General features: G+C 43.2%; 1 protein-coding gene across 7 annotated transcripts in view; it reads left to right on the top strand.

Annotated features, from left to right (window-relative positions):
* Dip2c (disco interacting protein 2 homolog C) overlaps positions 1–22020 on the top strand; it is a 375118-nt gene that overhangs the window by 212508 nt on the left and 140590 nt on the right. For all 7 annotated transcript variants that reach the window (XM_047520293.1, XM_047520292.1, XM_047520290.1 and 4 more), the window contains one exon: positions 2695–2805. In XM_047520293.1, coding sequence (XP_047376249.1) covers positions 2695–2805 — 111 coding nt within the window. The remainder of the gene's footprint in view (positions 1–2694; positions 2806–22020) is intronic.

The following is a 22020-nucleotide window of genomic DNA, read 5'->3' as shown; positions in this document are numbered from 1 at the left end:
GAGGCCTCTTTGCGACTCTCCTGAGAAGTGTGTGATCGTGATTCTCCGAGCTAGACATGACTGAGAATGCCCGATCTGCATGGGGTGACCACTGACCGGTTCTGAGTTACTCATGTTAGAAGACATCTGCTCCAACAGCAACGCTTGGTCAGTTCCCACTAGTGGATGGACGAGGAGAACCACCTTGCAGTGACCCAGGGCCCTTCTGTGGTGTCAGGTTGGACTCTCATGGTGAGCACGTGGCAGCTGGTGGCCACCTCTGGTCAGAGCATGCTTCTGAGCCCCCTCAGATCTCATTTGGAATAAGGCCAGATTGAAGTTAACACATGCACACTAATAGTCCAGTGTGTTCCAATGTTTTACTGCTGGCAACCTGTTGACACTATGCTGTGTAGCTTCATCCACTCTTTTTAAACCTTGTGTTGTAAATTCCACATTTCAGCCTATGATGCTTAGTAGTCTTAATATTTGTATGCTAAATTATCTTTGAGGGTAGCTTTGTAAGGTCCATGAATTAGCCTAACAGTGGCCCACAACTCTATACTGCCCATTCCAGTAAACTGGAAAAGTGAGAGTCATGCAGAAAGTACAGTTGATTTAGGGAGCACTCCTGACAGTACTGAGATTGAAAGCTGAAAACAGTGGAACTGGAGAAGCGTGGAACTGGCCGTGGGAGTGTGTGTGCTTGCCTCTGCTGCTTCCCAAGTTGCACTAAGATGCCTGCCAGCAAATGGGTGAAGTCTAAGTCCACAGAATAGGGGAGCAACAGTGGCAAGGGTTTGTCATGTGTCCTTAGTGGCATCTCACTTAGCAACGTGGAGGAAGCCAGTAGATGAGGAGGAGAGGAGAGATGAGAGAAGTCGGCACAGAAGAGGTCCAGGGAAGGATTAGAGCATCTGGTGGTGTTTTTGTTTTTCAGCAATAATGGAAATGAAAGGCATTGAACCAAAGTAACCCCCACCTAGAATTCCACATCTGAGCAGCTGACCCGATCATGTGACGGTGGAGAGACGCAGCTTGGCACACACAGGGCCTCCTTACGTGTCTTTCATCCCTTCTGCAGAAGCTACGTGAGGTGCCTTTTTACAATAGGAGGGAAAGGTGGCAAGACATGTGAGGAACAAATGACCCAACACAGTAAAGCAAGTCGAGGATGGAGTCACGCCTGTGTGACCAGGGGCAGAGCGGGAGGGCTCTCGAGAGAGACCCAGCTGAAGGGACATCGCCAGATCGTAGGGTCTGATGGCGCAGGGGCATGGGAAGGACAGGTTTCCAGTTCTGTGGAGAGTGTTCTGAAAGGTCCAGGGGTGGATATATTGGAAGCCAAGATGACAATACAAATATTAAACCATGTCAAATATTCCTAATGCACAACCTTGTGGTTTTCAGTCTTCACATAATCTTGAGAATTGTCGTCCATCTATGTATGAATGAGTGTAAATACTAGGCAATGTATTTTCAGACAGCCGATTTCATAAACTTGACGTTTGATTTTTTAAAAATGTGATGTTTAATAAGACTTTTGGAAAAAATCATTTGTAGACAATAACTGAAAGTTTTGGTCACTGCAGACGGCTAATGATTTTGATGCACTTGATAATTAAAGAGTTTATGAAACCTAACAAAGTGGCTTTAGAGTCACAACTGCCTTTTTCATGATTCTGACATAGTTGACCAAACTCAGGGGGCCCTAAAACATGCAAGAGAAATGTTGTAGAAATCACCACAGTGGGAAATGTTAATCCACAGGATTGACAGCTAACTTTCATGGGAGCCTGTCACCGGAAAGCAGGATCTAACCTTTTTTTTTTTTTTAATGATTCAATACCTGGGTTCTTTTCAAGTATTATTGGTCTTCTCTGAAGAAACAACATTTGGTAATTGTCAGTTAGGAAGTTTTATTTCTGAACCCTAATGATTAAATCTTCCCCATACAACTTAGTTTTATCTGCACCGTTTCCTGCCTCTGTTAGGTTAGTGCAGTGGAGCTGTGATTGGCAGATATGGGTCAGCTTTTTGACCAATATCTTTTGAATCATTTTTATCTGATGAAGATAATATTCTTAGTAATTCACCACAACTGTACTCGAATACACTTTGTTAAAACACCTCGGATCAAGTGAAGTTTCTAGAGAGTGACTATTTCGAAATGGACGAAGCTGTTTGCTACATCTAGGTACCTTCTAGTTACCCGAATTGCATTGTTTAACAAAAATCCTGTAAGATTTAAGTTTTTTGGCACTAACGATTGCATCCAGGGCCTCAGATAATTGCTCTGCTGCTGAGCCACATCTCCAGCCACTGAAAGATTTGTTTAAAGGTAAACTTTAATGATAAATGTGATTTCAGATTTTCTCAGGGATTTGTGACCTATGTGTGTATATTAGACAAAACGAGATCGTACCCTGATCTTCTGCCTTGGGTTCCGTTGTCCTTCCCATGATGTAGCGGGGGAGGTGTGTGACTGGAAGTGCACACACTGGCCACCTTAAAGGCCGAGTGTGACTCTCCTGTGTTTGGGAGCGCTTCCCCTGGCTTGCTTCCTGGTCATCCGCTATGATGAACACCCACCTGGCCTGGTCCACAGGCCGCTCCAGCTCTGCAGAGTGAAGGGGTGGCCTGGGTTCCTGCTCCCTGGCATCTACCTCCAGCTGCTGAGTACAGCCCCCGCTCACTGTGCCGCTTGCCTTCCAGGGGTGGACCAAGCTTTGCCTCAAGAGCGTCGGGCGCCGGTCACTCCTTCCTCTGCCTCTCGCTACCACCGCCGAAGGTCCTCAGGGTCACGAGATGAGCGCTACCGGTCAGGTAAGGCCCTGGCTGGGGCACAAGGCTAATGGTGCTTGGATCTGTCACTGTGGACAAGCAGGTGCACATTCCTCTCATCGGAGGCACAGGTTCCTGCCGGGTGTTTTGTCTCTGCAGTCCGGTGCCGTCTGCAGGAACGCTGTCTCGGTAGTTCAGTTCTGCGGTCCTCATTTGGGCTTGGCTGGATTTGATTTTTTTTTTCATTACTCGAAGAGGAAAACACTTACACTATGATTGATACATTTATTTTTGAGTGATCTTTTCAGCCAACATGCAAATTGAAATGCCTTTTTCCTGCTTCCCTAGCTACCGCTTCTCTTGGGTGCCTCCTGTACATCTGGTCATTGCTGTTCCTGCAGCACTGGTTGCGTGTCCTCGTGGTTCACTGGTGGTGACCAGAGCTACAGCATTTGTTCATCACTTTATACTTTTCCACATGCCTTTCACAGGCAGGGAGTGCGTCTCTCGGCGAGCAGGTGACGTAGTTACTGTTATATGCGGCAGAACTGGTCATTGTGACTGAGCAGGGTGAGGTGATTCAGTCCACTGCAGTGGCTGGAGGTCCTGTGCACCCCCAGGATGCTGTTCAGCAGAGGTTCAGGGCCAGTTGCCGCAGCAGCCTCTGCCTGGCTTGCTGGCTCTGGTTCCTACTCCTGAAGGGCAGGGGAAGCAGATTTTGCAGAACCTGGAGGGGCACCTGTGCACCAAGAACGGGCGTGTGGAGCTGCGGGGTGTGCCGATCTGCCCCGTGCTCGTCCTGGCCTCCCAGCAGTCCTCTGCTGTCTGGGGTGATGTCTGAACCTGGACTGAGGGGGGTATTGTGCCCGAATTTAATCTTACTGCAGAACTGTTTGAATACCTCCCATGTGTGGACACTCAGATCTTACCCATAAGGTGTCTCAGGCCCCACTGAAATAACGGGGAGTGTAGAGGGAGGCATGCACACGTGTACCGGGCTTCCGTTAACCACCCCATCTTCTCACCCCGCTGCTATTCACACAAACACACAAACGCATCTGGACAGGTGTCTAGAAACGGCTCTCAGCTCATTTCATAGAGAAAACGCAGTTCAGGGAAGCCACACGATTGCTAAGGACAGTGCCCATCAGAAGAGGATGCAAATCTAGTTTCATCAGGCCTGTGGTCCCCCTTCTCACCCTGGGGAGGATTACATCTTGCACCAGTTTCTGATCTCTAGCTTTCTTCGTTAAAGGTCTCTTTAAAAATTTTGGATGGAAATACGACCGTGGCAGTCTGTTTGCTACGTGGTGGGTCTTTCTGCATGAGGCTGAAGAGGAGCAGGGTGATGAGCCCTGATGCTCGTGGGGCCCTTTGGTGTATCTGGTTCTTGAAATTCTCCTGGTTAGGCTAGCAGTGATCCCTCGGCCTCAGTGCGTTTTCCTGCCAGCTCTGCAGGTGATCCAACCTGTGGGGGCAGGATGGAGGAGGGGATGCACACAGCCCAGGGCGGTGGCTCAGGAGAGTGGAGACGGCTTGGGCTGACCTCCCCAGCCCAGAGGGATGCTGTGGGCACTGCCCTCCAGAAGGAAGCCAGCCATCTGGTCCAGCCCCCTCGTGCCCTGTGATAGAATCACTGTTAATTTTTCATTAGCAGCACTGTGAGGTGGGGAGTAGCTTTGAACAAACACTGCAATCAGTGTGAGTCTCTCCCAGTTAGAAACACAGACTGCCACACGAGAGCTTGGAACTCTCCCCTTTTGAGACCGAGGCTGCTAATGGGGTGGACGTCACTCCAGCTGCCAGCTGACCCAAGATTCCAAACTCTTTGTCCCAACACTTGCATTCCTTTCTGGTCTCCTCTCTGGCTAGTCATTGAGATCAGCCCTGCACGCTGGACTGAGTTCTTGGTCTCAGCTCAGCCCTACCCTCAGCTGCTGTTTGTGGCCCTCCTTGGACTCCAGGCCTCAGTTCGCAGATGAGCTTAGACCCCTCTAGTGCCCAGCAGAGGTCCCCGGAACTCTGAGGAGCCTGAGTGTCCCAGCGGGGTCTTGAGGAAGCACTCTTGGTACAGGGGTCTGCTCCGTGCCAGGTACCATGCTCAGAGATGGAGCGGCACAGAGAAAATTCAGGCACAGCAAGTCCCCAGAGTCCCAGACCGAGGCACCTAAGGACGAACAGCAGGTGCAGCAGAACAAGTGTGCGCAAGGCAAAGCGTTCATCCTCTTCAGTCTCGTCTCAACCAAGCAGCAGCCTTTTAAAACTGTGTTGTGTCAAAACATGTTGCTTGTGTGATCCAGTGGCTCCCATTTGGCTCAGTGGGAGCTGGAGTCCCTGTGGAGCTTCCATAGATGTGGCCTGACATCTCTGTCCTGTCTCATCCTCTGCAGCCATGCTCTTCCTGGTGGTCCACCAGTGAGCACCTAGCTGCCATAGGTCCTTTACGCTGGCCGTTCCCTCTCCCTGAAGAGTTCTTCCCTCTTAAGACAAGCTGGTGTGTCCTGACCTTCATCAGGTCTTCTCTCAAATGTGTCAATCTCCGTCCAGCAATTAAAATTATGAATATCAGGTCACCTCTTACACAGTTCCTACCCCTTCCCTGCCCTGATCGTCTCCATTGCAGTAATCTGTGTGACAGTCTGTGTATCCAGCTATTAGTCATCTAACTACCTGTCCATCACTCATCTATTTATCTGCCTATATCCACTCATCTATAACCTACCTATTGGTCACCGACCTCTTTATTTACCTATATCATCCATCTATCAACTGTCAAGCATCCATTTATCACCTACCTACCCATCTTCTCTGCAAAGGCAGTGTTCTTTATTTTTCTTGATTCATGTACACTAAGCACCTGTAATAGAGCCTGGCTTCTACGTTTGGAAGGAAGCTGGACGAGCAAGAATAACCCATTGGGAAAGCAAGAAATGAGGGGCCAGATTATACACTATTTTGTGTCCTGTGCTTGGGAATTTGAACTTGATCCAGAAGATAACGGGATACCACTTGGAGATTTGAGGTAAAGGTACAAGGGGAGCAAATTTAGTTTGAAGATTACTTGAATAACATTGTGAAACATGGATGAGAAGGAGAGGAATCTGAAACCTCCTGAATGCCTGGGCTTGATACGAGTTTAGGAGATAGGTTAGAACCAGTGAGGTTTGAGATACTTAGAACAGGAAGGTTGAGCATCCCTAATCCAAAAGTCAAAAACGCTCCAAAATCTGAAACTTGTTGAGCACCAACATAATGCTGCAGATGGAAAATGGATCCTGTTCTTAAGATACCTTATTATGTATATGCACATACACTGAGTCTAGAAAAATTTGAAATCAGGAACACATCTGGCTCAAGCATCTTGGATAAGGGGTAATGCTGTAGCAGAAGGACCTCAGAACTGTGTTCACGTATGGTGTGTGAGGAAGGGAATCGGGAGATTGCAGATGTCTGAGTTACACACCTGCACAGACCTGTATCTCTTCAGCCTGTGGAACATCCTATCTATGTGAGCTTTCCATGTGTTTGTGATTCTCAGCTGGGGCTCTGATTTTCCACAACCAACACCAAGACTCTCATAGAATCTACCCTAAATCTAGTTAGGAGTTTTCTTAATTTACTGACATACTTAAATTAACTTTGTCATGGAGTGTATGCTCATAAGTAGATTTTTAAAATAAGTTTACGTGATAGGAGTTTATTTCAGTCTGCTGCCAGGGTACACATTTCAGAAGTTTCTGGCTTACTTTCTTTTGCGCTGCCATGGGAGGTTTAAGTCATTCTCAAGGAGAAGGTTTGTGGTTCTTCAGGAGACCTGGCTCTCTGGAAGGCTGTGGCCACTTACCTTGTAGTGGAGCTGCTTCAGTTGCCTTGACTGAATTATGAGCCAAGGAGCAGTTCTATTATCTGTTAGCTATTTGATTTAATTAGTCACTCGAGTCATCTGTGTAGTCTTCAGTTTAGTCTCTCCTGAGGTTTCCAGTTCATTTCTAAGCCCATGACCTGACATTGCCATGAACTCTTACTAGAGTTCTTATGATACATCATCTCTTTAAGTTACTTTTTTTGGGGGGCAAAACTTAAATTTGATTTGGAAAACTAATTTGATTTGGAAAACTAACAAAAGGCATTAACTGAGCATCTAGAATATGTCACTTTGCATTAGTCACTTCATTACCTTTTTTTTTTTTTGGCTCTCTTTTTTCTTATTGTAAACAAATGGGATACATGTTGTTTCTCTGTACATGGAGTCAAGGCGTACCATTTGTGTAATCATAAATTTACATAGGGTAATGTTGTTTGACTCATTCTGTTATTTTTTTTCCCTCCCGCCCACTCCTCCCACCCCTCTTTTCCCTCTATACAGTTCTTCGTTCCTCCATTCTTGTCCCCCCTCCCTAATCCTATCTCTAACCCTAACACTAACCCCTTCCACCCCCCATTATGTGTCATCATCCGCTTATTAGCGAGGTCACTTGTCCTTTGGTTTTTTGAGATTGACTTATCTCACTTAGCATGATATTCTCCAATTTCATCCATTTGCCTGCAAATGCCATAATTTTATTATTCTTTATAGCTGAGTAATATTCCATTGTATATATATATGCCACAGTTTCTTTATCCATTCATCAATTGAAGGACATCTAGGTTGGTTCCACAATCTGGCTATTGTGAATTGAGCAGCTATGAACATTGATGTGGCTGTATCTCTGTAGTATGCTGATTTTAAATTCTTTGGGTATAGGCCCACGAGTGGGATAGTTGGGTCAAATGGTGGTTCCATTCCAAGCTTTCTAGGAATCTCCATACTGCTTTTCAGAGTGGCTGCACTAATTTGCAACCCCACTAGCAATGTATGAGTGCACCTTTTTCCCCACATCCTCTCCAACACCTATTGTTGCTTGTGTTCTTGATAATAGCCATTCTAATTGGGGTGAGATGGAATCTTAGGGTAGTTTTGATTTGCATTTCTCTTATTACTAGAGATGTTGAACATTTTTCCATTTATCTGTTGATTGTTTGTACATCTTCTGTGAAGTGTCTGTTCATTTCCTTAGCCCATTTGTTGATTGGATTATTTGTATTCTTGGTGTAGAGTTTTTTGAGTTCTTTATAGATTCTGGAAATTAGTGCTCTATCTGAAGTATGAGTGGCAAAGATTTTCTCCCACTCTGTAGGCTCTCTCTTCACATTACTGATAGTTTCCTTTGCTGAGAGAAAGCTTTTTAGTTTGAATCTATCCCAGTTATTGATTCTTGCTTTTATTTCTTGTGCTATGGGAGTCCTGTTAAGGAAGTCTGATCCTAAGCCGACATGTTGAAGATTTGGACCTACTTTTTCTTCTATAAGATGAAAGGTCTCTGGTCTGATTCCGAGATCCTTGATCCTTTTGAGTTGATTTTTGTGCAGGGTGAGAGATAGGGGTTTATTTTCATTCTGTTGCATATGGATTTCCAGTTTTCCCAGCACCATTTGTTGAAGAGGCTGTCTTTTCTCCATTGCATATTTTTGGCACCTTTGTCTAGTATGAGAAAATTTTATTTATTTGGGTTTGTGTCCGTGTCCTCTATTCTGTACCATTGATCTACCTGTCTATTTTGGTACCAATACCATGCCGTTTTTGTTACTATTGCTTTGTAGGAGAGTTGAAGATCTGGTATTGCGATACCCACTGCTTCGCTCTTTCTGCTAAGGATTGCTTTAGCTATTCTGGGTTTCTTATTCTTCCAGATGAATTTCATAATTACTTGCTCTATTTCTGCAAGGTACATCATTGGGATTTTAATTGGAATTGCATTGAATCTGTATAGCACTTTTGGTAGTATGGCCATTTTGACAATATTAATTCTGCCTATCCAAGAACATGGGAGATCTTTCCATCTTCTAAGATTTTCTTTAATTTCTTTCTTTCGTGTTCTGTAGTTCTCATTGTAGAGGTCTTTCACCTCTTTTGTGAGATTGATTCCCAAGTATTTTATTTTTTTCGAAGCTATTGTGAATGGGGTAGTTTTCCTAACTTCTCTTTCTGAAGATTCATCACTCATGTATAAAAATGCATTGGATTTATGAGCATTGATCTTGTAACCTACTACTTTACTGAATTCACTTATGAGTTCTAAAAGTTTTCTGGTGGAATTTCCGGGTTCCTCTAAATATATAATCATGTCATCAGTGAACAGAGATAGTTTGAGTTCTTCTTTTCCTATTCATATCCCTTTAATTTCCTTGGTCTGTCTAATTGCTCTGGCTAGAGTTTCGAGGACAATGTTGAATAGAAGTGGTGAAAGAGGGCATCCCTGCCTTGTTCCAGTTTTTAGGGGGAATGCTTTCAGTTTTTCACCATTTAGAATGATATTGGCCATGGTCTTAGCATAGATGGCCTTTACAATGTTAAGGAATGTTCACACTATCCCTATTTTTTCTAGTGTTTTGAGCATGAAGGGATGCTGTATTTTATCGAATGCTTTTTCTGCATCTGTCGAAATAATCCTGTGATTCTTAACTTTAAGTCTGTTGGTGAATGATATTTATTGATTTCCAGATGTTGAACCAACCTTGCATCCTTGGGAGAAAACCCACTTGATCGTGGTGCACTTTTTAATATATTTTTGTATGCGATTTGCTAAAAATTTGTTGAGAATTTTTGCGTTGATGTTCATTAAGGATATTGGTCTGAAATTTCCTTTCCTCGATGTGTCTCTATCTGGTTTAGGTATCAGGGTGATATTGGCTTCATAGAACGAGTTTGGGAGGGTTCCCTCCTCTTCTATTTCATGGAATAGTTTGAGGAGTATTGGAATGAGCTCTTCTTTAAAGGTTTTGTAGAACTTGGCTGAGAACCCATCTGGTCCCGGACTTTTCTTTGTTGGTAGGCTTTTGATGACCTCTTCTATTTCATTGCTTGAAATTGATTTATTTAAGTTGTGTATGTCCTCCTCGTTCAGTTTAGGTAATTCATATGTCTCTAGAAACTTGTTGATGTCTTCGAGGTTTTCTGTTTTGTTGGAGTATAGATTTTCAAAATAGCTTCTAATTATGTTTTGTATTTCAGTCGTGTCTGTTGTGATATTTCCTTGTTCATTCCGAATTTTAGTAATTTGAGTTTTCTCCCTCTTTCTCTTTGTTAGTGTGGCTAAGGGTTTATCAATTTTGTTTATTTTTTCAAAGAACCAACTATTTATTTTGTTAATTTTTCCGATTGTTTCTTTTGTTTCAATTTTGTTGATTTCGGCTCTGATTTTAACTATTTCCTGTGTTCTACTACTTTTGGTGTTGGTCTGCTCTTCTTTTTCTAGGGCTTTGAGCTGTAGTGTTAAGTCGTTTATTTGTTGATTTCTACTTCTTTTGTTGAATGCGCCCCATGAAATAAATCTTGCTCTAAGTATCGCTTTCGTAGTGTCCCAGAGATTTTGATATGATGTGTCTTTGTTCTCGTTTACTTCTAAGAATTTTTTTATTTCCCTCCTGATGTCTTCTGTTATCCATTCATCATATAATAGTGTATTATTTAATCTCCAGGTATTGGAGAAGTTTCTGTTTTCTATTCTGTCATTTATTTCTAATTTCAATCCATTATGATCTGATAGAATACAAGGTAGTATCTCTATCTTCTTGTATTTGCTAACAGTAGCTTTATGGCATAAAATATGGTCTATTTTAGAGAAGGATCCATGTGCTGCTGAGAAGAAAGTGTATTCATTCTTTGTTGGATGATATCTTCTATATATGTCTGTTAAGTCTAAATTGTTGATTGTGTTATTGAGAGCTATGGTTTCTTTATTCAATTTTTGTTTGGAAGATCTATCCAGTGGTGAGAGAGGTGTGTTAAAATCGCCTAGTATTATTGTGTTATGGTCTATTTGATTTCTGGAATTGAGAAGGATTTGTTTGACATACATGAATGAGCCAATGTTCAGGGCATAGATATTTATGATTGTTATGTCTTGCTAATTTATGCTTCCCCTAAGCAGTATGTAATGTCCTTCTTTATCCCTTCTGACTAGTTTTGGCTTGAAGTCCACATTATCTGAAATGAGGATGGATACTCCAGCTTTTTTGCTGTGTCTGTGTGAATGGTATGTTTTTTCCCATCCTTTCACCTTTAGTCTGTGGGTATCTCTTTGTATGAGATGAGTCTCTTGCAGGCAGCATATTGTTGGATTTTTCTTTTTAATCCAATGTGCCAGTCTATGTCTTTTTTTTTTTTTTTTTTTTTTTGCGGTACTGGGGATCGAACTCAGGGCCTTCTGCTTGCAAGGCAAGCACTCTACCAGCTGAGCTATCTCCCCAGCCCCAGTCTATGTCTTTTGATTGATGAGTTCAGGCCATTAACATTCAGGGTTATTATTGTGATATGATTTGTATTCCCAGTCATTTGACTTATTTTTGTTTTTTGACATGATTTGGTTTCTCCTTTATTTGGCTATTCCTAGGGTAGTTCCTCCCATTTGCTGATTTGCATCGTTGTTTTTCATCTCTTCCTCATGGAATATTTTGCTGAGAATGTTCTGTAATGCTGGCTTTCTTTTTGTAAATTCTTTTAGCTTTTGTTTATCATGGAAGGATTTTATTTCGTTGTCAAATCTGAAAGTAAGTTTTGCTGGGTATAAGATTCTTGGTTGGCATTCATTTTCTTTCAGGACTTGGTAAATGTTGTTCCAGGTCCTTCTAGCTTTTAGGGTCTGGATTGAAATATCTGCTGACATTCTTATTGGTTTCCCCGTGAATGTAATTTGATTCTTTTCTCTCACAACCTTTAAAATTCTGTCTTTATTTTGTATGTTAGGTATTTTCATAATAATGTGCCTTGGTGTGGGTCTGTTGTAATTTTGTATATTTGGCGTCCTATAAGCCTCTTGTACCTGGTTTTCCATTTCATCCTTCAAATTTGGGAAATTTTCTGATATTATTTCATTGAATAGATTGTTCATTCCTTTGGTTTATTTCTCTAAGCCTTCCTCAATCCAATAATTCTTAAATTTGGCCTTTTCATGATATCCCATAATTTTGTAGATTCTGTTCATGATTTCTTACCATCTCCTCTGTTTGGTCAATTTTGTTTTCAAGATTAAATATTTTTTCTTCAATGTCTGAGTTTCTGTCTTCCAGGTGTTCTGTCCTTTCGGTTAGGCTTTCTATGGAGTTTTTAATTTGGTTTATTGTTTCCTTCATTTCAAGGATTTCTGTTTTTTGTTTTTTGTTTTTTTTCTTCAGTATCTCTGACTCTTTATTGAAATGATCTTTTGCTTCCCGTATTTGCTTTTTTAACTGTTGATTGGTGCGATCGTTTAATGCCTTCATTTGCTCTTTCAACTCTTCCTTGAATGCCTGCATTTGCTCTTTCATCTCCTCGTTTACTTCCCTGATTGTTTTAATTATGTACATTCTGAACTCCCTTTCTGACATTTCTTCTGCTGAGCTGTCATTGGGTTTTATTGATATAGTATCTAGGTTTGTTTGGGACATTTTCTTCCCTTGTTTTCTCATATTGGTCAGATATCAGTGGGACTCTGAGATATTGCAGATTTCCTCTATTGGCTTATAGTGTCCCTGTAGATTTCCAGTATATCACCTCCCAGCCTTCAGTAGCCTGAAGTCTTGGAGGAACTGGATAATGCAGTGCTTCCGAAGAAAGCTGCCCCTAACCCGCTACTGGGTCCAGGGCTGGGGGCTGGTTCTGCCTGGAAATCCTCTCACTGGGCGGGCCTGCTCCTAGAATTTGGCTATAGACAGGGCCTGCCCCCACCTGAGGGAGCAGGCTGCTCTGGGAAAGCCTCTCCCTGTCCTGCTTTGGTCCCAGAAACCGCCTGCGGGCCGGGGCCCGCCACTGGGTTCAGAGCTTGGGGTTGGCTCTGTGTGGAAAAGCTCTCACTGGGCGGGCCTGCTCCAAGAAGCTGGCTGTGGATGGCGCCTGCCACCGGAGAGAGCAGGGCTGCTTGGGGAAGACTCTCGCTGCCGTGCCCTGCTCCAAGAAGCTGCCCCTGTCCGGGCCTGCGGCCCAGGCTGAGCTTCACCCAGTGGGAGAGGCTCACCCCGTGGCTCCGTACCTCCCTTTCTTGAATCCTGAGTTCTGGAGCGACAGGAGATGCAGTCACCCTCTAGTCCGCCATCTTGGATCTCTCACTTCATTACTTTTTATAAAGTCTAAATTAAAACCTAATTGCTAGCTATATTTAGCACACTCCCCCTCCCAACCAAAAACTTAGAAAACCTCCAGATATGTTTGTATCCATTGCAACCAAAACCAATCATGAACAGGAAGGTTATTAAAACTAAAAGGCAGCATAGTCTTTTCCTAAGATTGGTAGATAGATTTTAAAACATGTCTCATGTTTCACATGTGTACGTGGACAGCAGCTGCCTCCTTGGTCAAGAGCTCTGGTCTCCACGTCGCTGTCCTTGGCAGTGGCATGTGAGGGACCCTTCAGTTCCTTGAGGCCAGGGAACCTTAAACAAAGTACAGGGACCCTGGGGGGGGCGGGTCTTGAGGCCTTTCAGCGTGTCTTTAGGGTCAGATGGTTGTGTTTTTTATTTCCATTCTTCCATGAGTGTGTGGTGGGCTCATGCAGAGTTTGCAGGACCTGGTGCTCCTCCTTTTCAACAGTCAGTGGATTCTGGAGTGGTGGAGTTTTGTGTTTTAAAAGTTACTTAATTCTCTCTCTCTCTCTCTCTCTCTCCCTCTCTTTCTCCTTTCTCTCTCTCTCACACACACACACACATACACACACACACACACAATCACATCAGCAAAAGCTTTTGAAGGTTTACTACAGTATGTAGAAGTTTAACCTGTTCTTTGGGTCAAAGAGTTTGAAAATCATTGTCATGAGATTTTTGTTTGAGAATATAAAGTAGAAATTTCTACACGTGAACCCAACCTTGCCTTAGGCTGATTTTCAGTCACTTTCTGGGAATAGGCTAGTATCATTCAACAAATGTACTAATGATTTTGCGTGCTTAGCATTCTGCTGGGCACTGTAGGGGACACACAAATTCAGAGGACACTGTCCTCGCTGTGAAAGAGCTATCCTGTAGAGCTTCATGATGAGGTTTAATCTTCCGGGTTGAGAAGGGCTAACTTTGTTGCCAACCTGTATTTGATGATCTTGATGGGACTCCTTCTCTGACCTTTCCTGAACTATGCTCTCATTTTCCATTGTGATAGAAAGTTGCTTATTCACGTTAGGGTGTGATGGGCTAGAAGAGAAGAATGCACACAGTGCAGCTGAATTAGATGCAGAGTCGGCTTAGTATCCCCGGTGCAGGTGTCAGGCTCCACCAGTGGGGACTGCCCTGTCCACTCTGGAAGCTAGAACCCACCTGGGTCCTGTTAAAATTAGTGAAAATGAAATGTAAACTTCTATTCTCCACTAGCCCCATTATAAGAGTCCCTGATCCATGGAAGAATTAAGGCCATAGGACAAACCATTGCCTCAGAATTGCAGATGGATTACACAAGCAGAGGGAAGAAAGGTCTAGGAAAGAACCGAAGGCAGTTTGAGAACACTCTTGGGCCCTCAGCGGAGTTGGCACGGAGAGGTTGGAAATGCAGATGTGCAGAAAGAGCATTAGAGAAGGATAAATGGGAGGAAATTAGATCTTTCCTCATTCGTAATTGACCTAACGGATGAAGATTAGTTTGGACTAGTAATAAAAGCAATGTGTTGTGTGACTGTTGCATGTGGGTTAGCTACTGGCAGCAGTGCTCAAGGAAGAATTGGGAGTCCCTTGTCACATGCTCACACCAGTCATGAGCTGGTATTCTCCGACTTGGAAGGGGACTCGGATTAATTACAAATACTGCCAATTCACAAGCCACCACTAAATAAATGTTTAAAATGAATTATAATATGGTAAGAGGAAAAATGGGACCATATAAAATGCTCAATTCAAACTAGAAAAGGTTCCACAAGAGGGGAAGGCAAAAAAAAGAAAGAACATGGCAGCAAATGATAAATAGTACGGTTATAAATATATTAGTCCAAATGCCAATCAGCTTAAAATTCAGTGATCTGAACATATCAAAGATTTTCAGAGTGGATTAAAGAAAAAAAAAAAAAAAAGACTGAACTGTGTGTTGCCCATATGAAATCTTTTAATAGTTAGTCACAGAAGTAAAGGGATAAAGTTACCACAGTAACACTGATCAAAGCATCTAAATGACTTAAGAATGAGAAAAAGTTCTCACCGATAAAGAGCAAATCATAATAAAGGGGTCATTTTTCCAAGGAGGCATAATCCTTGACGTGTGTGCACCTAAGAACAAAGCATAAAGTACGTAAGACATGAACCCATAAAACATAGGCTGGTTAGCATGGGAGATCGCCACATCCTTGTGTCTGAAATTCCCACATCCGGCAGGAGAAAGTTGGGACATAGACGACTAGAACAGTACTGTCAATCAACTACTGTCATTGGCATATAGAGTCCTTCATTAGCTCACACAGAACATTGATTAAGACGGCTTTCTGTCACAAAACATTGCGCAGCATGTTCCTAGACCACCAAGGAATTAAACCAGAAATGGAGAATAGAAACATAGATGGAAAGCCCCAACAGAGTCAGATCCAACATATACACTTTGAGGTAACAGAGATCAAAGAAGTACTTCAAGAAATTGGAAAATATTTTGAACTAAAAGTAAAAATGCAAATGGTCAAAAATGTGGAATGGAGCAAACATGATGCTTAGAAATGTGTAACATTGAGTACTGTCATTAGAAAAGAAAAAGCCAAATTGATGATGATACAAGCTTTGCCCTGAGGACACTAGAAGGAGTAAGTTAAAGTATTCAGAAGTAAAGACATAATAAAAATTACAGCTACAATTTGATTGGAAAAAAAATTCAGTTCAGAAAATCTAAGCCAAGATTTGGTTACTCTTCAAGATCAGTAGTGTTGTGATAAGCTTCTAGTTAACTCAGGGGAAAAAAAGTACAAATGAACTAATCCCTGCAGGGAAATATGGGACATTGCTGCTGGTTGTACCCTAAAAGCACAGTAAAGAAACAGAAAACTCTGCCCACAAGTGCGACAACCTAGGAAAAGGACTGGCTCCTTGAAGGGCACAATTAACCAAAGCTCCTAACAAGGAAAACGAGATTGTGTGAAAGGACTTCATTAAACTGAATTAACAGATGGAAAGCCCAGGCCCAGATGGGCTCACGGCAGGCTTCTGCCACACCTCTCAGCAAGAAACCCCACCACTGCTCTACAATTTTCCCCTCAGAAGCAGAATAAAAGGAATGGCTTCTAGCTCATTCTGCAAGGCCAGCATTGCCCTAATGTCAGAACCAGCCGAAGACATGAGAGAACAGCAGCCCCATAATACTAGAAATCCTCAGTGAATGAAGCAGAGTATAGGAGGGGCCGTACGCTGTTGCTAAGTGGAATTTATTTCACAAATCCAAGATGGGTTTAACATCTGTAAATGTAATTCTTATCAACAGGCCAAAAAGAATCACATGATCATGTCGATAGCTACAGAGAAAGCATTTAACAAAATCTAAGACCCATTTGTCATGAACACTCCGAGCAAATGAGGAATAGAAATGGACTTCCTCAATTCGATAAACAGGTACAAAAATCCCACAGCCAGCATCTCGGTGGTGAGAAGCTACGTGGCTTCCCGCTGAGACGAGGAGCAGGGAAATGTTGCTACCTCCCGTCACTCCTGTTTTTCTTTTAGGAAGTCCTCGCCAAAGCAGTGAGAAGTAGCAGCAGCACACAGACTGGGAGGGAAAAGACAGACTGTCCCAGACGATAGGATTGTCTACGTAGAAAATCAAAGAGTCCAGAAAAAACAGGTCACAAAATTATTATGCATTTATTAGAAGAAAAACAACTGTTGCTTTTGTATGTATTAAAAAGGAACTGGGCTGGGGCTGTGGCTCAGTGGTAGAGCATTTGCCTCGCACATGCAAGGCACTGAGTTCGATCCCCAGCACCACATAAATAAATAAAGATATTGTGTCCACCTACAACTAAAAAAATATATATTTAAAAAAAAAAAAAGGAACTAATGTGAATAGTATGGGGTTTTCAATTTCAAAAATCCATTAATACCAAACACCAAAACATAAAAGAGTCAGAAATCCAACAAAAAGTGGACAGTGGACTGGGGTTGTGGCTCAGTGGTGGAGCGCTTGCCTGTAGCACATGCGAGGCCCTGGGTTCAATCCTCAGTACGGCATAAAAATAAATAAAGGGCTTTTAAAAAATGAACTAAAGTTATAAGCAGATTCCTTTGTATTAAAATAGAGATGGCAAATAAGCATAGAAAAAGGTGCTCAGCATGTCCTGGGGAAATGCAGATTAACATTACAAGATACCATCAGCATGACAGAAGCTAAAACAACACAAATGCTGGCCAGGATGTGTAGCAACAGGGACCCTCATTTTTCTGGTAAGAGCAGGATGGAATGGGCACTTGGGAAGACAGGTTGACAGTTCCTTCTAAAACTGAACGTGCTTATCATATCCAGCAATTGTGCTCCTTGCCATTCACTGGAAGGAATTGAAGACATGGCCACACTAATCGCTGAAACTGGAGGCAACCAAAATGTCCTTTAATAAATAAATGGATAAACTGGTTTATCCTGACAGTGGAACAATAGTGGTAACAAGAGCTGAGCTATTAAACTGTGAGAGGGCCCGGCAGAAACCTAAATCCATGTCAGTGACGGAAGCCGACCTGAAAAGGCTACATACTGGGTGATTGCAGCTCTGTGAGTTTCTGGAAAGGCAAAGCCAGGGAGACAGCGAAAAGACGGTTGGGCTTGGGACAGGGAGAGGAGATGAATGGCAGAGCACAGTGCGTGTTGAGGGTAGGGAGCCTAGTCTGTGTACGCATGCCCTTATGTGTTCAAACCCATTGAGAGCAAAACGCCAAACATGACTAATGTATTCCATGGAGATTATTTAATAATAATGTATCAATATTGCCTTACTAATTGCAACAAATGGGTCACAGTAGTGCAAGATGTTTACTAGTATGGGAAACTAGGCAGGTACAGGGGTCTTTTTTTAACATTGTCTCTCCTGGACATGGCTTACATTAATTAGTACATTCAGAGCTAACAAGTGCAGTGTTTGCCACCTGCCAGGATCTTGTTTTAGACCCATTAATGTATTAATTCATTTAATCCTCACAGCTTCCCCTAGGTAATGTACTCTTATTCCTAATTTACACCTAAGAAAACTGAGGCTCAGAGAAGTTAAGAAACTGGCCCAAGATCACATGGAAGATGTGGGATTTGAACCCATGAAGTCTGGCTCTGGAATTTGCCAGCTTAACTGCTCTACTACAAGGAAGCGAAGCCCCTTTGTTGGAGAAATATGCTCCTCTGTTGATAGACTGTTTTGAAATTTGCCACCTGTTCTGTTTATATATGTATTCTAATATTACATGTATAGAGTTATGAATTCAAAACACATCCTAGAAATGGACTGTGACTTCTGGAAAGAGAAGTAGTACCAACTTTTGATTTAAATATGTGTATTCTAGAATACTCTAGAATAGTTGCAATAGCAATAGTGACAGCCGGTGTAAGGGCTGTCCTTTTTCTCCAGGGTTGAAGGTCTTCTTCATTGTTCTTATCTCCAAATACTCCATGATTTATATTTTAGAATACTAGTTTCTTCCAGAGTGAAACAAGTTGCATTCTGTTTTAAAAGCAGAAATGCAAAAGGAAAAGTGGAGTTTTCTATTTAGTATTGTAATAACTTATAAATATAAGTTGGCCTTATTGAGATTTCTGATGGGGAGTTGGAACCTGAGGAGAGAGGACCACCAGACAGCGGTTGGGTGGTTGCCTTCGGGCCAGACGGGGTCTTGTTGTCTGGCTCCTGAGCACTGAGGGTCCCCGTCATTGCCCGCCCTCCTGCTGGCTGTAGAACTCTGCTCTGTTCCTAGTATTTCTTGTGGCCTGTTGTCTGTGGCTCTTCAGGAACATCTGTATCAGGTTACCTGAGTGACCGCAGGTTGTTTCTCCAGGTTAGTGCCACTCTAGGAATTCATGATCTGTGCCTGAGGAAACCATGGACTCAGTCAAGGCTCTAACCCCTTTGGGCTTCTTCAGTTTTGCAAACTGATTAGAATCCATTGCTTCAAAATATGAGTGCAACTACCAGTACTGAGTGCCTGCTGTGTGACAGGTTCCTAGTGGGTTGCTTTGTGCCCTTTATCTCAGGTAATTATCACAGCAACTCTAAGCAGTCCTGTTTCACAAGCGATGAAAGTGTGGCTTTGAAGAATTAAAAACTTAGTGTTAATACAGCTGGAAAGGGGCAGATCCCGGATTCTGATACCACAGTGAGACTCAGTTCAGCAGCCCGTTGCCTCCTAGAAACACGGACACGTTTAGTGTTGCTAAATCTCTTGTAGCTTCCTGTCAGTGACGCAGGATCTCAGTCCATGGAAATAAAAGGGAGAGGAAAAACTTAGAATGTGTCTTTGAGGGGCAGTAGGTGGTGAAACTGCCCAACGTCAAAGAAAGAATGGGGTAAGGTCCCTCTGGGAACCTAGTTGGCAGAAGACTGAGTGAATTTCTAAACACGTTGCCTACAGTGATTATTTTAGGAACAGGTGTTTGCTAGAAAATGAAGACATACCAGAAATGGCTGTTTAATGGTTGTGCAGTGGTATTAAGCTTTTATACTCTCTGGAAAAAGGAGATAATCATTTTTTTTTCTCCCCAGTACTGTCTGACATGCTAAGTGGTTTATTGCTAATTTCAGGACTTTTTGAAATTCTGCTAAAGAAATACCTATTAGCCCAATTTGTCTAATGCTATAAACGTTAGCAGTTCTCAACAATTATTTACTGATAATAGTGATCTCCTTATTAAATGCTGCATGAAGCTTACCTTAAATCATTTCATAGAACAATTCTTTTGGTTTATTGGAATTAAAGACCCAACCTGGGTCTTTAAACCAGAAACCGATACAGCAAAGAAGGACACAGAAGAAAGATCGCCTTCGTATCACCAAGTGAGCTACTATAAATCGATTGCATCTCAGCTCCTTCCTGGCTTCATCTGGAAACCATGGGACTGAGCCTTTTGCGCTCCCCCCCACCTTCAGCTGTTGGTGGAGGTGTTCAGGAACTGCGGCTTCACTTGGGCCTCAGTGTGCCCAGCTTGTCTCCTTCCTGCATCACATGGCAGCCAGCAGTCACCCCACCTGAGTGCTGGCACAGGGCTGCGGGATGCTCCCTTGAGACACCTCCTTGCCCCTCAGGGCAGCACATCATCCTGGAGCACCACAGTAGGACACCACCATAGGCTTCAGGTCTGTGCCCTCAGCTCCTCCCTCCTGCCCAGTTGGCCTCCCGGGAGAGTCCTTGGTCCAGCCATTCCTGCCTACCTCCCTTACTCCTGCTCGGTGCTTCTGGGGTGCATGTCTGATTCTTTGCTCTGCTTTGGTCATACATTAATGCAACCTTGGGATCCCAAACAAAACTCATTTTCTATTTAGGTGGAGGTGTAAACTGCCTCATCCTAGCTTATGCATAGGCTGAAACTTCTTTGTCTGCTGTTCATCTCCATGCTTAGAAACACTAGAAAATAAGTCTGTCTGATAAAACTAACAGGGCGGTTCTTGAGGCAGATTGTTTCCTGAGCTCTTGCTAGTGCTGTGTGTGAGATGGGCATTGGGGTGCACGGCACTGCACATCTAGTGTGACTGCAAACCGTGTCAACGTCTCATGGATGCTGTGAGAGGAGCTGGTTAGAGGAGACTGGCGTTCACGCGCACATCGGCCTCCGCCGTGCTGCTGCGAGGCTCCCCCTCACAAACCAGCTCTTTCTCTCCCCCTTCTCCTTCGTCGGCCTCTCAGCCAGTCGGTAATTGATTTGGATGGGAAAAACCTGCATTCAGAACATTGGTAATTAAGATTTTGTGGGACGCTAATCAAGTACTTTAATGAGTTTCTGATGCATCGCAGCTGCTGAATTTCATTCATAGACTCATTTATGAAAATAAAGGGAAGATTTATAGCAACCTTTTTGCCCATTTTGCTGTGTTTTCTGCAAAGATCTTGCTCTTAGGAGCTCTTTTAGGATTAATCTGGTTTTGGAACAAAGAACTGTAACGTTTTTCTCGAGTACCCCTGCTCATTTATTGGGTTCGCCCCACACCGCCGGGTCCCTGCATCAGGGTACTCCGACTGGCCGGGACCTTCCCCTCACCCACTGGCGTTGGCACCAGCAGAAAATGGACCTCACCGTGCCTCTCTGCACTGTGGCCGATATTCCTCCGCCCTCGACTCCTGCAGGATCGACCCTCTCACTGTTAGACCTGCAACTTTTAAGCTGGAGGTCTTAGAAGCTTCAGCAGCAGCAACTGTGTCCTTTCAAGTTGGGAGCTGGAAGTGGACTCAGATGGAAGGAAAGTGAAAGGGGGAAGAAGCAAAGCTGGAAGAATAGAAGGGTCACCGGGTACTGGGGTTTGGGCTCCTTCCCCCAGTGGTCATGTTTCAAAACGTCTTTCCGCGGGGATTATTTCGTCCTCTAATCACTTTTAAAGCATTGGTAGGCTGGTGTTCTTATTTGGTGTGGATAGTGTGGGTTGGACTAGGATTGCTGATCCCTACCTTGGCCGAGCTAGCACATGGAGGGAAATGCTGCATCAGACAGAGCTCTGCGGACCAAGGTTGGAGCCATAATTATGTCGTGGACTCCAGAGGGTGATCTTTAGCTCCCAGGCGGTTTCCCACGTCCTCGCCTTGTCCTGATGCGGCTGGTGTGCTGACCATGGTCTGCCGGGGTCAGGGTGCCATTTGTGGGGGGGGATTCTTCTGTCGTTTTCCTTAACATCATTCAACATATAGCCTGATGTAATCTTAGGGTGCTATTTATAGACATTTTCAACGTTTGTTATGTTATTTTATGGTAAAAATAGAATATGCACTTGCCTGTTTTAAAAATAATTTGTTTAGTTACTGCATTAGTTTATGTGTTGCTCAGTTTTCACCTCTCACGAATCTTGAAAGAATTAGAGTAGAAAAGCGTCCTGGTTTGGTGGTGATGTTATTTATAAGTGCACACCAAGCTTTCTGAGGAAGCCCTGGAAGTGAGTGAGTGCCTAAAGACAAAGTTTTTTGCAGCAAGAAAAAGGTAAACATTTCTTCAAGTTTGTCAATTTCTTCAAGTTTGGTCGATTTTGTTTTAATTATCTCTCCTTTGTCTAGCGAGGTAGAGAAATTGAATCAAAAATTTAAAAAAAATAATAATTCATGGTGTCAAAGTACCTCCTCCCA

This window comes from Sciurus carolinensis, chromosome 12, assembly GCF_902686445.1.
Source record: "Sciurus carolinensis chromosome 12, mSciCar1.2, whole genome shotgun sequence".
Classification (NCBI taxonomy): Eukaryota; Metazoa; Chordata; class Mammalia; order Rodentia; family Sciuridae; genus Sciurus; species Sciurus carolinensis.
The sequence above is the reverse complement of the archived record's forward strand: the minus strand, read 5'-3'. Positions and strand labels throughout refer to the sequence as shown.